We start from the raw sequence: 15,269 nt of genomic DNA, 5'->3' as shown, positions 1-15,269 counted from the left end.
GCCATTTTACATCTGAAGCGATTTCTCTTTCTCACTCGCCGCCGCAACGATTTTATGTCTATCGCCGCAACCACAGTGAACATGGGCGGCGCGCGTCCGATCATCCATTGCAGCCTTAATCACAGCTATGTACTTAGATAGCGGTTTTAAAGATGTCTTAAACTGACCTCATCAACTTTTTTCGTAGCTGTCAACTAAATGTCAAAATAGACGCAAACATGGTAGAAGCAGCGTCGTTTCGAGAAAAATTAAAATAGCTTTAAGGATTATTAAATGAGTTTTATCATTATTGCATAGTTATATTTAATAATACAAATCTAAAAATCAATTTACAAACTATTACACAGCCATGAATTTAGAGTTACTGGGTACGTAAACTTCAATATGGTATTCCGGTGTTTGTTTCTTTCTTGTTATTGTTTTTCAAATCACTTTTTATTTTAATTCCAGAATCTTTTGGACAAAATTATCCCGAGGTAAGCACTTAAATAATATAGTCAAAAGATTTCCATGACTGTAATTTATTTTGACATTACCCAACTAGTATTATAAATAAAAACAAAGTTTGTCATGTTGACTTAAGATTAGAGATTGTTTCTTCTATACGCTCACAAGTCGCAGAAAAAAATGAACGTAGTTCCTATGCTGGTAATTTCATCCAACCTAATTCTATGAGAAAACTAACCTTAATCTTGCCTTCATTATATTAAAACTCATTTAACTAAAAGACTTTTTTTCCAGGAGTTTGATGGGTCTCTTGACTCAATATCTCTAGCGGCGACCTGCGCGTTTAACCGCCGAGGCACTCTGTTGGCCGTGGGCTGCAATGATGGAAGGATCTTTATTTGGGACTTCCTTACGCGAGGAATTGCAAAGTCAATATCCGCACATGTGTATCCCGTTTGCAGTCTCAGTTGGTCCAGAAATTGTAGAAAGGTTAGTTAGAATTTATTTTTATTATCTTAAGAATTCTTAGACACATATAAACATAAAAAAAAAATTTAGGTAGTTTTTTTCTCACCTTTTGATAAAATTTGGTAAAAATGTATCTTATTTTCTTTTGAGTCGTAGATGTAGTGTAGGGAAGGGACTCCTGGCCGGTAACAGTTGAACTGTTGATCGCATGTTGCATTCATTCATACATTCATTGGTTAAATCAATACAGATTAATATCGGCCTAAAACTTGATTTGCCCATATTTATAATATAAGGCATATGTTAAATAAAGAAATAAGCAACATGTGACTTTGTAAATAAAATTATTATTATTATTATTATTTTATTTGATACACTAGCAGCTCTTGGAGCTGATGCGTGTATATCGCAGCACTTGTGTTTATTAAGCACTTTTTAATGTTCTAAAATGTGTATCTAGTCTATTTTTGAAAGAGTTCACTGACGGTGCACTAACAACAGTTTCTGGTAGAGAGTTCCACACATTTACTACACGATTTGGCAAGAAGTGTTTCCTAGGGTTGCTAGCACATGGAGGTTTGACTAGTTTTTTAGAGTGTCCTCTTAACCTTACATTCTGGCTTGATATGTATAGGTCTTTAATATTTGGAACATTGTAGTGTCCAGACAAGACTTTGTATGTCTCAATAAGATCGCCTCGCTTCCTTCTGTCCTCCAATGTTGTAAGACCTAATTCCTGAAGCCGTTCTTCATATGGCTTGTCTTTCAGTGAAGCAACCATTTTAGTTGCTCTTCGCTGTACTTTTTCCAGCAAAGTGATGTCCTTTTTAAAGTAGGGGGACCATATCTGAAAAGCATACTTAAGTAAAGGATGGAGATATGACTTGTATATTCTAATAAATAGATCCTTAGTAATTACATGGAATGCTTTCCGGATCATATACAGCATTTGTTCATTTCCAGCTTTTATCAGCCTCAACAGACCACAACGTCTGCATCTGGGACATCCTCACCGGCGAGTGCGAGCAGCGCTACCGTTTCCCAACCGCCATAGTGCGAGTTCAGTTCGATCCACGTAACGACAAGAGGTTTCTGGTGTGTCCCATGCGGCATGCGGCGTTGTTGGTCGACACAGACGGGGATCACAATATACTGCCCATTGATGAAGATGTAAGTTCAACACATATTGTTGCGAGTGTGAGTGCGAGTTCAGTTCGATCCACGCAACGACAAGAGGTTCCTGGTGTGTCCCATGCGACATGCGGCGCTGTTGGTCGACACAGACGCGGATCACAACATACTGCCCATAGATGAAGATGTAAGTTCAACACATCTTGTTGCGAGTGTGAGTGCGAGTCCAGTTCGATCCACGTAACGACAAGAGGTTTCTGGTGTGTCTCATGCGGCATGCGGCGCTGTTGGTCGACACAGACGGGGATCACAATATACTGCCCATAGATGAAGATGTAGGAGATTTTACTTCACAATGTGTTTTGTTTATCTTACGAATTTATAGTAATGGCAAGTACTCGGAAAGCCATTTGGTGAACTTGTTTATTTCAAGGCAAAATTTTCTCTAAAATAGGCTTGAGTCGGTCAGGACCGAAGAACTAAAAGGAATGAAATCCCACCACAGACCGAAAGGAACTAGTTCATCTTAAGCGCTCTTAATCGGTCTCGGTCCTTTAGTTCAGTAGTCGGTATGTCAGCGGGCCTACCGCGAACCACGTTCGACGGGTTGCCTCCCTGTCACACTTACGTACGAATTTACAAGTGCGACAGAGAGGCAACACGTCGAACGTGGTTCGCCCTCAGTACCAAGTAACAAATCGGTCGGGAGCGAATGATCGGAATGAGTCAAGGTCAAGAAATTCGCTCTCTCACGCTCTCGCTCTGTTTATTTGCGAGCGAGAGCAAGATAACCTAGTCATACTCATTCAGATCTCGAGATTTGCTCCTGAACTAAAGGAACTAAAGGACCTAAAAGAGCGAACTAGTTCGTTTGACCGATTGACCGAGATCGGAGCGCTCTTTTTAAAGACCGAGCGGGCACAACTCTACTCTAAAACTTCTGTGGTACTGTAATAATAAGCCCACACAATTTTCCATATTGAAAAATAACCGGGTGGAATCAAGCAGCCATTAAATTGATTAAAAGCAAATAAAAGATATAGCGAGCCGTGCGAATCTTGCAACGGAAGATGAAGAAGAAGAAGAAGAACCTTTTATCTCAATTATTCTGAAAATATACTTCTGTTTAAAATTTTGCTTGTCAGATATCCAGGCTAAATCACTATTTTCTACTAAAATTATACTGTATGCAGGGTAACGATATATAACTGAAAATGTATGAGAATTAGACAGGTTTACGTGATTTTTTTTTATCGCGCCAAATTCAACCTTTTAAATTTGAGTTCGTTGTTTTGTAATATGGACATCTTGTCCGAAATAAAAGCTTTTTTTTCATGTTTTGGTTGGAGTCTACCCCTGTAAATATAGTCTACTTTCCGCGTGAATTTTTGGTATTCACCCTTGATTATGACTTGTAAAAATGTTATATAAAAACCAGTTTTCCTTACTCTACAGTGATATTAATTATCGCTTTCAGGGTGACATAAACGTGATAGCATCATTCGACCGGCGCGGCGACTACGTGTACACGGGCAACACCAAAGGCAAAATTCTTATTTTGGACTCTCAGACGCTGGCTATAAAGGCGAGTTTCAAGATCACCGTCGGCACCTCGAGCACTACAGGCATTAAAAGCATAGAGTTTGCTAGGAGGGGAGAGTAAGTGTTTTCAATGTACTTAGTCAGGTCAGGTTCAAAAGTGACAAACCTTCAAATTCCGAGACTGTACAATTAAGTGTGCGTAAAGCACCATACCCAACGGTTTCATTCTGCATTCGTTTCAATTTGGATATAATTGGTTTTTCATAAAACATAATTTCACGGAATCAAATAAATAATAATAAAATAATAAATATTATAGGACACTCTTACACAAATTCACTAAGTCCCACAGTAAGCTCAATAAGGCTTGTGTTGAGGGTACTTAGATAACGATGTATATAATTTATACATATTTTTTTATAAATACTTAAATACATAGAAAACACCCATGACTCAGGAACAAATCAAATATCTGTGCTCATCACACGAATAAATACCTTTACCAGGATTTGAACCCGGGACCATCAGCTTCATAGGCAGGGTCACTACCTACTGAGCCAAACCGGTCGTCAAAATATGATCATTTATAAATTTTATATTATAATTATTTGTATTTTGTTACAATACTTTTTTCTCGTTATAACCTAAGGAATCAAATAAAAGGGTTTATTATACCTATACATTAGGGCAAAATAAAATTATAGGTGTTTTAGGTTTTTTAAACTTGAATATGTTTACAAAATTGTTACAAAAAATACGGACTTCACATTTACGGTGTGGAACGTGTTTAATGTTTATTGAACAAACATTATAAAATATTTTATGCAAATTATTACGTTTCCACATTGTCGCAAAATCGGTGCCGACTTGACTCTATTTGGAGATAGCTAAAGCCCCATTTAGACGGATCAAGAACTTGCATGCAATATTCGATAATTGCTAACTACAGAGTACAATAAATTACGACGATCGCCCAATTACCGCAATGTAACGAAATTTGCATGCAAGTTGTTGATTCGTCTAAATGGGGCTTTAGACTTATGGTGTCATTCATAAACGCCTGTCAAGTCTGACAAGCCCTTGATAATCGTCTGTCCTTATCTGTCATTTTAATATTTGTGTTTGTTAGAAAGGGACAACATTTATATTGATTGCAGTTGTTTCCTGGTGAACACCTCTGACCGCGTGATCCGCGTGTACGACACGACGACGGTCGTCAAGAGCGGCGTCAACGGAGAACCCGAGCCCATACAGAAACTACAGGATCTCGTCAACAAGTAAGTTTGTTGTATTACCCGTTGTTGAACATGGCAGCTGTTTATTGGTGAACACATCGGACCGCGGATCTAAAATGTAGTAACCCTCTTAAAATTCTCACAAAATGCACACTTTTTTAATGGGTCAAACAAGCGCTTATTCTTATCCTTCCTGAAGAACAGATAGCGAAACTTTGGTGCCGATGACAGACGTATGACGTCAAGCTAAATACAGAGTGTTGTTATCTAAATTATAGATACTACATCAAATAACAACTTATTAGCCTCTTTAGTTTACTGATATCGAAACTTGAGTTGAGAGTTTTTATACGTACTGGCCACGTATAAAAACAACTGTTGTCATGTTAAAACAAGATTCTTGAAAATGACAACCAATTTCTGTTTACTTATTTTTTTAATAGTAAAATATAACGGAAATATTATTGTTTGAAGTCGCAATGGAGTCTATGCAGCCGTATATGCGTTATACCCATCAAAATAAATTGATTTAAATGAAGAATGGTTGACCATCAACAACATTTGCTCCAGGTGTGGTTATAGGAATTAAGACCAGTGCGACGATTTCGTTAACTGGCGAGAGGTTCAAGAATTATTTTGCCCTGAATGTACGTGTGAAATGTAAGTATATATCTAAATATTAAGAAAACACTTCGTCATTCAGAGGGACATTTTGTTGTGTTGGTTTAGTTACACGAGGAATAATATTGTTTGTTTGAATTACATTAGATTAGAATTAGTCATTACCCAATATAAAGTGTTACTCGTATTGTTTTTTAATGTTAACAGTAAATTACCAAGTATTTTTATAAATAAACAATTATATATATATTATCATTATTAAGAATCATTGAGGTGTTACAATGTTGTTTTAAAAAAACATCCTATATGCGACATCACGTCATAATGACGTCACCAGCACCAAAGTTTCGCTCTCTGCTGAAGAACAATAGTACATTGTGCAACGAGGGGGGGGTAATTGAAATTTTTGATACGAGCGGATTTTGGCTGGAGGGAATTAAAGACACAATGTTTTTCATCACACTTCCGAAGAAAAAAATATCTTTTTAAATGAAATAATTCTTAAATACGGTGACATATCAAACATTCGTCCGCCATTTTGTAATTTCTTGACAGGTTAGGCATCGACGGCACAGACCTATTCGGCATTCAGCCACGATTGAAAATTATTTTAAACGGCTCGTAAATTGATCAAAGGGTCTAGCAGGCTAAGCTAATAAGAGTGGCCCCCACGAGATTTGGTTATACTTTTAGGTGGAGTAGTGGTTGGACCTAAGAACACTGTATGCTTAATATCAGCCTTCGATCTTCTTTAGTTTCAGATTTATTCACAATAATGTCACTATAAATTAAAGTGTGTTACTATAAATTAAATTATAACAGTCTATCTATTTGCCACTTATTTTGCACTCCCCGTTACAATTAATATATCTCTCACAAAAATACTGAATTATTTTACAATATTTTATTTATCTTAAGCTTTCTACTTAACAAAATAATACTAAAAGATCGTTCGAGATCTTTAATATCTAACACAATGCTGACCCAATGCCTTAATATACGGCAGTCGAGGCGTCCGGCTACCATCCTCAGGATGCTGTTATTGCTGCCTCTCACTTGTGCTCTCAGCAGAGGCTACCCTCTTGCGTATAATGGCATGGAAGCCAACCGTGTGCACCTCGGCAAACATGCCTGACGCACTGCAGTGGCGAGGCAGCTTTAACAACATCCTGAAGATATTATTGTACTGTATACGGAACGCGTTATAAACGCGCTTCGTATGTTTCACCCGTAGACTGCACGAGTAGAAGAACGAACAAAACGCTTTAAATAGTGTGAGCCTGACTTCCCTCGTACATCGTGCAAATCTACGGATGAGCTTATTGCCTCTGACTGCTAGGGTCCTTTCTCTCGTTCAATATCAAGGTCATCCTCTAAATCTTCCGTGGCTATGGCCTAGATACTTTAATTGTTTTACAATTTTATGTGATACACCTCCCAACGTGACCGAAGGTAGAATTAGTGGATTATATTTACGGGCTCTGAAAACCACCGTCTCACTTTTACGCGCATTATACCTAAGGCCATGTTGGTACGCGTAACTCTCACATTTTCTCAAAAGTTAAAGACAGCCTGACAAAGAAGAAGAAACAGAAAGGAGTAAAAATATAAATAAAGAAAATGTAAAAATTATTTGTCAGGAATAAAGGCTACTTCAATTCAATCCAATATTAGGCAAGTGTTCTGCCCTACTGATTACAAGTATAGATGTGCAAGTTGTAGAAAATCTAAAAGTTGGATATTTTCTCAGAAATTTCTATTTTGGAAACGATAAGTTGGAATCTGTATGGAAGAAACAGAAATTTGAGAAGTATTCGAAATATTCCACTGTAGAAATTATGCAACATTCGCCGGTCATACATTTCGTTAGATATAGGTAGATAGAAAACTCTTTATTACACACCTCAATAAAATTACAGCTCCAGAAAAATAGAGGAATAGAAAAATCAGAGAAATAGAAATTAAATAAATATAGAGGCAGACAATAGGCAGTCTTATTGCTAAAGAACGATCTGCTCCACAAAACCTTTGGGTAGCGAGGGTTTACTTGGCCCGTTAGGCACTGATGGCCGCTACTGTACCTGAGTGCGTCCCGACTGTCCCCAGGACGACATGGAAGAAATGCTGCTTCTCCGGCGACGGCGAGTACATCTGCGCCGGCTCGGCGCGCCAGCACGCGCTCTACATCTGGGAGAAGAGCATCGGCAACCTCGTCAAGATCCTGCACGGCACCAAGGGCGAGCTGCTGCTCGACGTCGTCTGGCATCCCATCCGACCCATCATAGCCAGCATCAGTGCAGGTTAGTGCACAGAGAAGAGCATCGGCAACCTCGTCAAGATCCTGCACGGCACCAAGGGCGAGCTGCTGCTCGACGTCGTCTGGCATCCCATCCGACCCATCATAGCCAGCATCAGTGCAGGTTAGTGCACAGAGAAGAGCATCGGCAACCTCGTCAAGATCCTGCACGGCACCAAGGGCGAGCTGCTGCTCGACGTCGTCTGGCATCCCATCCGACCCATCATAGCCAGCATCAGTGCAGGTTAGTGCACAGAGAAGAGCATCGGCAACCTCGTCAAGATCCTGCACGGCACCAAGGGCGAGCTGCTGCTCGACGTCGTCTGGCATCCCATCCGACCCATCATAGCCAGCATCAGTGCAGGTTAGTGCACAGAGAAGAGCATCGGCAACCTCGTCAAGATCCTGCACGGCACCAAGGGCGAGCTGCTGCTCGACGTCGTCTGGCATCCCATCCGACCCATCATAGCCAGCATCAGTGCAGGTTAGTGCACAGAGAAGAGCATCGGCAACCTCGTCAAGATCCTGCACGGCACCAAGGGCGAGCTGCTGCTCGACGTCGTCTGGCATCCCATCCGACCCATCATAGCCAGCATCAGTGCAGGTTAGTGCACAGAGAAGAGCATCGGCAACCTCGTCAAGATCCTGCACGGCACCAAGGGCGAGCTGCTGCTCGACGTCGTCTGGCATCCCATCCGACCCATCATAGCCAGCATCAGTGCAGGTTAGTGCACAGAGAAGAGCATCGGCAACCTCGTCAAGATCCTGCACGGCACCAAGGGCGAGCTGCTGCTCGACGTCGTCTGGCATCCCATCCGACCCATCATAGCCAGCATCAGTGCAGGTTAGTGCACAGAGAAGAGCATCGGCAACCTCGTCAAGATCCTGCACGGCACCAAGGGCGAGCTGCTGCTCGACGTCGTCTGGCATCCCATCCGACCCATCATAGCCAGCATCAGTGCAGGTTAGTGCACAGAGAAGAGCATCGGCAACCTCGTCAAGATCCTGCACGGCACCAAGGGCGAGCTGCTGCTCGACGTCGTCTGGCATCCCATCCGACCCATCATAGCCAGCATCAGTGCAGGTTAGTGCACAGAGAAGAGCATCGGCAACCTCGTCAAGATCCTGCACGGCACCAAGGGCGAGCTGCTGCTCGACGTCGTCTGGCATCCCATCCGACCCATCATAGCCAGCATCAGTGCAGGTTAGTGCACAGAGAAGAGCATCGGCAACCTCGTCAAGATCCTGCACGGCACCAAGGGCGAGCTGCTGCTCGACGTCGTCTGGCATCCCATCCGACCCATCATAGCCAGCTTCAGTGCAGGTTAGTGCACAGAGAAGAGCATCGGCAACCTCGTCAAGATCCTACACGGCACCAAGGGCGAGCTGCTGCTCGACGTCGTCTGGCATCCCATCCGACCCATCATAGCCAGCATCAGTGCAGGTTAGTGCACAGAGAAGAGCATCGGCAACCTCGTCAAGATCCTGCACGGCACCAAGGGCGAGCTGCTGCTCGACGTCGTCTGGCATCCCATCCGACCCATCATAGCCAGCATCAGTGCAGGTTAGTGCACAGAGAAGAGCATCGGCAACCTCGTCAAGATCCTGCACGGCACCAAGGGCGAGCTGCTGCTCGACGTCGTCTGGCATCCCATCCGACCCATCATAGCCAGCATCAATGCAGGTTAGTGCACAGAGAAGAGCATCGGCAACCTCGTCAAGATCCCGCACGGCACCAAGGGCGAGCTGCTGCTCGACGTCGTCTGGCATCCCATCCGACCCATCATAGCCAGCATCAGTGCAGGTTAGTGCACAGAGAAGAGCATCGGCAACCTCGTCAAGATCCTGCACGGCACCAAGGGCGAGCTGCTGCTCGACGTCGTCTGGCATCCCATCCGACCCATCATAGCCAGCATCAGTGCAGGTTAGTGCACAGCAGTGGCGGATCGTTCAAAGAACTCGATTCCCACCGGCTTGTCTAACTTCAGCCCGTTGAGTACTTTCACGATCGATTCATGGAGAAAAGGAAAGCAAAATTAGCTCCGGGTTCCCTACGAATATTTGTGACGCACCGCCACTGGTGCACAGAGAAGAGCATCGGCAACCTCGTCAAGATCCTGCACGGCACCAAGGGCGAGCTGCTGCTCGACGTCGTCTGGCATCCCATCCGACCCATCATAGCCAGCATCAGTGCAGGTTAGTGCACAGAGAAGAGCATCGGCAACCTCGTCAAGATCCCGCACGGCACCAAGGGCGAGCTGCTGCTCGACGTCGTCTGGCATCCCATCCGACCCATCATAGCCAGCATCAGTGCAGGTTAGTGCACAGAGAAGAGCATCGGCAACCTCGTCAAGATCCTGCACGGCACCAAGGGCGAGCTGCTGCTCGACGTCGTCTGGCATCCCATCCGACCCATCATAGCCAGCATCAGTGCAGGTTAGTGCACAGAGAAGAGCATCGGCAACCTCGTCAAGATCCTGCACGGCACCAAGGGCGAGCTGCTGCTCGACGTCGTCTGGCATCCCATCCGACCCATCATAGCCAGCATCAGTGCAGGTTAGTGCACAGAGAAGAGCATCGGCAACCTCGTCAAGATCCCGCACGGCACCAAGGGCGAGCTGCTGCTCGACGTCGTCTGGTGTAATATTTTCATAAGAAAGTAATTTAATCGACATAATTTGCATATATTGCTCTTAATTCTTAATTATTCTTATTTTGCAATTTCTCTGCTTAGCCTTAAGGTTGACTGGTAGAGAATGCTAAGGCATTAAGTCCGCTTTTTTTACTCTATGGTTTTTTTGTCCAATAATGCCTAAATAAATTACTGAACTTGTTTCAGGTGTTGTATCCATCTGGGCGCAAAATCAGGTCGAAAACTGGTCGGCATTTGCGCCCGACTTCAAAGAACTGGACGAAAACGTCGAATACGAGGAAAGGGAGAGCGAGTTCGATGTGGCCGACGAGGACCGCTCCGTCGACCAGGCCGGCGAGAGCCGGGACGACGAGGACTTTGAGGTGAGCTGGTGAGGTTCTCATGAGTTTGAGGTAACGACAAATTTCAGGTTAAAAAGTTGGCGAGAATGTATTTTGAGGTACCTAATAATGACTTTGTCTGAGATGAAGAACGCTACAAATCTAATACTATTAAGTCTAGTCACCATCAAATATATCGGAGGGGCGTTCACAAATATCTAAATTTTACGTTAAACTTTATGTTCAGATATTTTTGAAAACCTTGGCCGCTCCGTCCGGCTGACTGTCCTGGACCGTTTTAGGCCGTGGGCATTCATGCATTGCTCTCGACCAAATATATGAACGGCCTTGATTTGCCGCACGCTCCGTGAGTTCAGTCCGCGACCTGATTGCCAGATTCGACTTCAACATAAATTGCAGGCACTTAATGATATTATTTCTGTGCAGGTGGACGTGACGACATGCGAGGCCGTGGCAGCGTTCTGCAGCTCCGACGAAGAGGGCGAAGACGAGGGCATGCTGCACTTCTTGCCCATAGCGCCAGAGATAGAAGACCCGGAGGTAAGCCAATATAGTAACACATGCGAGCCTATAGCATCCTACTGTAGCTCCGACGAAGAGGACGGAGGTATGCTGCACTTCCTACCCATACAGCCCGAGATAGAGGGCCCAGGGGTAAGCTACTATAGTGTACACATGCGAGCCTATAGCGGCCTACTGTAGCTCCGACGAAGAGGACGGAGGTATGCTGCACTTCCTACCCATACAGCCCGAGATAGAGGGCCCAGGGGTAAGCTACTATAGTGTACACATGCGAGCCTATAGCAGCCTACTGTAGCTCCGACGAAGAGGACGGAGGCATGCTGCACTTCCTTCCTGTAATGTACTGTATTTACCCCAGTAAATCATACGATATAATGAGTTTCTAACGGTTCATCAACACGATCATCACGCCGTACAACCGTGCTGCTCGCCGGTCTAACATCGACTGACTGTAACTGTCAGTGACCTCACCAATCACCATGACGTAAGCGCTCGGAACGTCTATACACTACACTGCCCATATCGCCCGAATTTGATAGTTAATGTAGACAGATGGCGTATTTGTACATCGGCACTTTTCGTTGTAAAAGTTGACGTTTGTTCGGTTACCGCAAAACATGTGGTAATTGACATATTATGTTATGTTATATGGTTTTGATGCCGTATCTAGTTTTTTCTTAGGCACCACCTCTTTTCTACAATCTACTCTTCTTTAGTTTTAATTTTGTTTTGTTTTGATTATTATTGTTAATGTACTTAAGTTAAATGGTAATATTCATGTTTATTGTATTGAGATATTTGTGTGATTGCAGGACGGCTGGGCGGCCACGCAGGACACGGTGACACCGACGGAGACCCCCGAGAAGCTGGAGCCGGCCGCCAAAAGGCCGAAGAGCAAAACATATGATATTTCCCTCAAAATTGCGCCACCCGGTAAGATCGTCTAAACTCTAAACCTTTAGTTCTAAGTGGCCTCGTTGAACCCCCGAGAATACGAATTTTATTGCCTCTTAGGGCATAAGAATTATCCTATGTCCTTTTATAGGTTAAATACAACCTATGTGCCATTATCCGTATAGCGGGTTTTGCATGAAGTAAGAACAAATATCCAAATACCCAAACATTCACATTCATATTAGTAGGATACTATTCTAAAGAGAGTAGCTACCTCGTAAAGATTTGTCGATATGATGCATTTATCGCAATGTTAGAATGGACAAGCAAACTTCAACTGTTACGATTTGGTGCAACCGACCCTGAGTGCCTCCACTGTTTGCGGATGAACGCCTATTCAAAAATAGTATGACCAACGCTTACTGGCGCGGACGCGTGCAACGAATTTTACTTGAGATGGTGCCCACACTCAACTTCACCTATCATATTTGGCTAGTCTTAGGAATAAAATATTACTCTGACACATTCAGTTGCCTCTGAGAGTCTGAGATGATAAATCCATTAGTGATTTTATACATGCAAAGTACTACGCCGCCCGCACCGCATCACCTACAAACCAAACCAGTTTTATTCACCGAAAACGGGTGCTCTGGTCTTGGGTTCGTCATAAATAGGCGATTCCACACAGCGAGCATACGCGCGAGGCAATTTCCTCGCGCACAAAATGGCCAGTGTAGACGTGCCTCGGCCCGGCCGAGGCAGAACGCACGTTTTCCTCGGGCGAGTGCGACGTTGGCCGAGCCGCTCGGTGTCGGTTTTTCGGCATGCTCAAAGGTGCCTGTCGTTTGCCGCGCGCCGGTCGGGACGTGTTTGTTTGGTGCGCGTGGTTATTTTGGTTCCGTACGAAAAAAATTATAAAGACCAGTGTTGCAAATTATAAATATAAAATATTCTATTACGTAGTAAATACATAATATGGGATTCTAGACCTAGAGATCTTAACTATACGAATACGGGAATTAGATAGGATTGATGTTTAATTTGATCGTAAATTAATAGACGGAGACTGGTGTACGAGTCTTCCATCGCTAAATATTGCTGCGTGGGAAGCACCATCTCCCTGAAAGTGATACCTTTCTTCAATTTGTGTCTTGCCATTTAAGTTTTACGTGTAATTGTGAACATAACAAGTCGAATCACTCCTTTTTAGGGTTCCGTACCCAAAGGGTCAAACCCTAAAAAGACCCTACCCTATTACTCTCCGCTGTCCGTCTGTCTGTCACCAGGCTGTATCTCATGAACTGTGATAGTTGGCCAGTTGAAATTTCTACAGAATACATAATCTTTTTAAAATATCTATTGCCGCTATAACATACTAAAAACAGAATAAAATAAATATTTCTTTCCAATCTCGAGGTTCTCATCCAATCACCGAAGTTAAGCAACGTCGGGTGGGGTCAGTACTTGGATGGGTGACCGTTATTAGATATTGGTACGGAAACCTTCCTGTGCGAGTCCGACTCGCACATGGCAGATTTTTTTTAAATGCGTTTAAAATTTGTCTTGGCTCCATTTTCTAACCTCAAAAGAGCCGATTTCCGTATCGTGATTGATATTTATAGATTTGTTGCACTCAAAATTTCCTGCAACTTGTTCGTTTTCGTTTTTTCTTTTGGATTGCATTGAAAAGCAAAATAAAACATACACGAGCCACGGCAGTGAATATGTGCAGCACCATTTTGAACATCTGAGTGAGGGACGCCATCATGCCGAGCAAATTGGCTCGGCTGAGGCAAAACTTACACGAGCACGCGGCCGCGCGAGGCTCAGGCCCGTCGTATGCCGCGCGAGGAAATTTCCTCGCGAGGCTGCTCGCTCTGTGTGAACCCGCCTAATAGTTTGTTTTTAGGTCATCTAGATGAGTGATGCAATTTTGTAAATCTGGACTTAATTTTTACAGAACAACCATTGTCATTCGGCGGAAAGAATAAGCAGGCGGCAGGCAGTAAAAAAGTGGCGGGAAGACCAAGGAAATAAAGAATAATTATTATGTAAATATCTGTTTTATTTCTTTAAAAAACATGTTCCTGTAGGGCATTTTAGCTTATATCCACAAACTAGAAAGACACATTTTGTGCGCATTTTTAATGTACAACCTCCACAGCATAAAGGGTTCATAGAGGTTAAAGCCAAAGGTTTAAAGGGGTTTTTGGTATTCAAAGGATTAAATGCCACCCAGTTAAGCAATGGAGCGCTCATCAATCCCTCATTTTCACGATAATATCCATCAAACAGCTCAAAATCACTCAAATCAAGGCGCAGAACATACCTTGGACTCACCTCCTGCCGAACAGCTGACACAAGTTCGGGCAGCTTCGGGGTTATCCCACACATTCCACCCACAAACAGCAGTGTAAGCTTTGGACAGCTGCGGGTACATTCCACCACATTACCATCCCGTAGATAGCAGAAACGATACACGCCAAACTCAGTAAGGCGCTCTCCTGCATTACAACAAATTGTCTCTAAGCTGTAAGCACAGTTACACAACTCCAAGCTTTGCAGCTTCTTGCAGCGCCATGTTATTGCTTCCACAGAATCGTCTGATACTGAGAGGTCTGTACTCAAATGCTTTAATTGACTGAGGCGACAGAGAGGCTCATAATTTTCTAAATGACATGGATTTCCAAGATAGTAATGCATTTCTACCCAAGCTGCCCAGGACCGGAGTCAGTGGAAGAAAATGGTTCGAGCCCTACACCCCAGCAAGGGGTAACAGGATGAAAAGAAGAAGAAGAAGAATGCATTTCTAACCATTCTAATTTTGTCATCTTGTCCAACACTAATTGAACTCCCTTTAATATTTCAGTTGGTACTGTAAGTAGTTCCAGTTTTGTCAGGTTGCAAAGTTGGTTGATAGATGTCAGTATATGTGTATGTAGCTTGAAGTTTAACACATGTCTTGAAGGCAAGGGATTTAATGTTAGACAAGTTTGCAGAGTTCAAGCATTCCCCAGTGACTTCATAGCAAAAACAAAATTCTAATTCTTCTAATGCCTTGTGTGCTATATACCGGCCGACAAGTTGGTCTGAGATAATACATGTATCGAAACAAAATC

The 15,269-nt window shown here is 43.4% G+C and overlaps 1 protein-coding gene across 1 annotated transcript; it reads left to right on the top strand.

The window, feature by feature from the left end:
- Positions 1 to 182: 182 nt before the first annotated feature.
- Positions 183 to 14,206, top strand: LOC133515471 (retinoblastoma-binding protein 5 homolog). The gene is made up of 11 exons (XM_061848024.1): positions 183 to 368; positions 451 to 476; positions 742 to 936; positions 1,879 to 2,085; positions 3,524 to 3,705; positions 4,746 to 4,865; positions 7,551 to 7,744; positions 10,580 to 10,755; positions 11,161 to 11,274; positions 12,069 to 12,189; positions 14,111 to 14,206. The coding sequence occupies exons 1-11, from the start codon at positions 350 to 352 to the stop codon at positions 14,185 to 14,187; spliced, it is 1,431 nt and encodes a 476-aa protein (XP_061704008.1). The 5' UTR covers positions 183 to 349; the 3' UTR covers positions 14,188 to 14,206.
- Positions 14,207 to 15,269: the final 1,063 nt, after the last annotated feature.

This window comes from Cydia pomonella, chromosome 2 (assembly GCF_033807575.1).
Source record: "Cydia pomonella isolate Wapato2018A chromosome 2, ilCydPomo1, whole genome shotgun sequence".
NCBI classification, from domain to species: Eukaryota; Metazoa; Arthropoda; class Insecta; order Lepidoptera; family Tortricidae; genus Cydia; species Cydia pomonella.
Note: the sequence above shows the minus strand (reverse complement) of the source record. Positions and strands in the feature narration are given on the sequence as shown.

Bases quoted from the DNA above. Each gene is read 5' to 3' on its own strand.
- LOC133515471 (XM_061848024.1), top strand. The intron at 937-1,878 runs GTTAGTTAGAAT...GTTCATTTCCAG, and splicing joins GGTCCAGAAATTGTAGAAAG to CTTTTATCAGCCTCAACAGA. The intron at 7,745-10,579 runs GTTAGTGCACAG...AACTTGTTTCAG, and splicing joins CATAGCCAGCATCAGTGCAG to GTGTTGTATCCATCTGGGCG.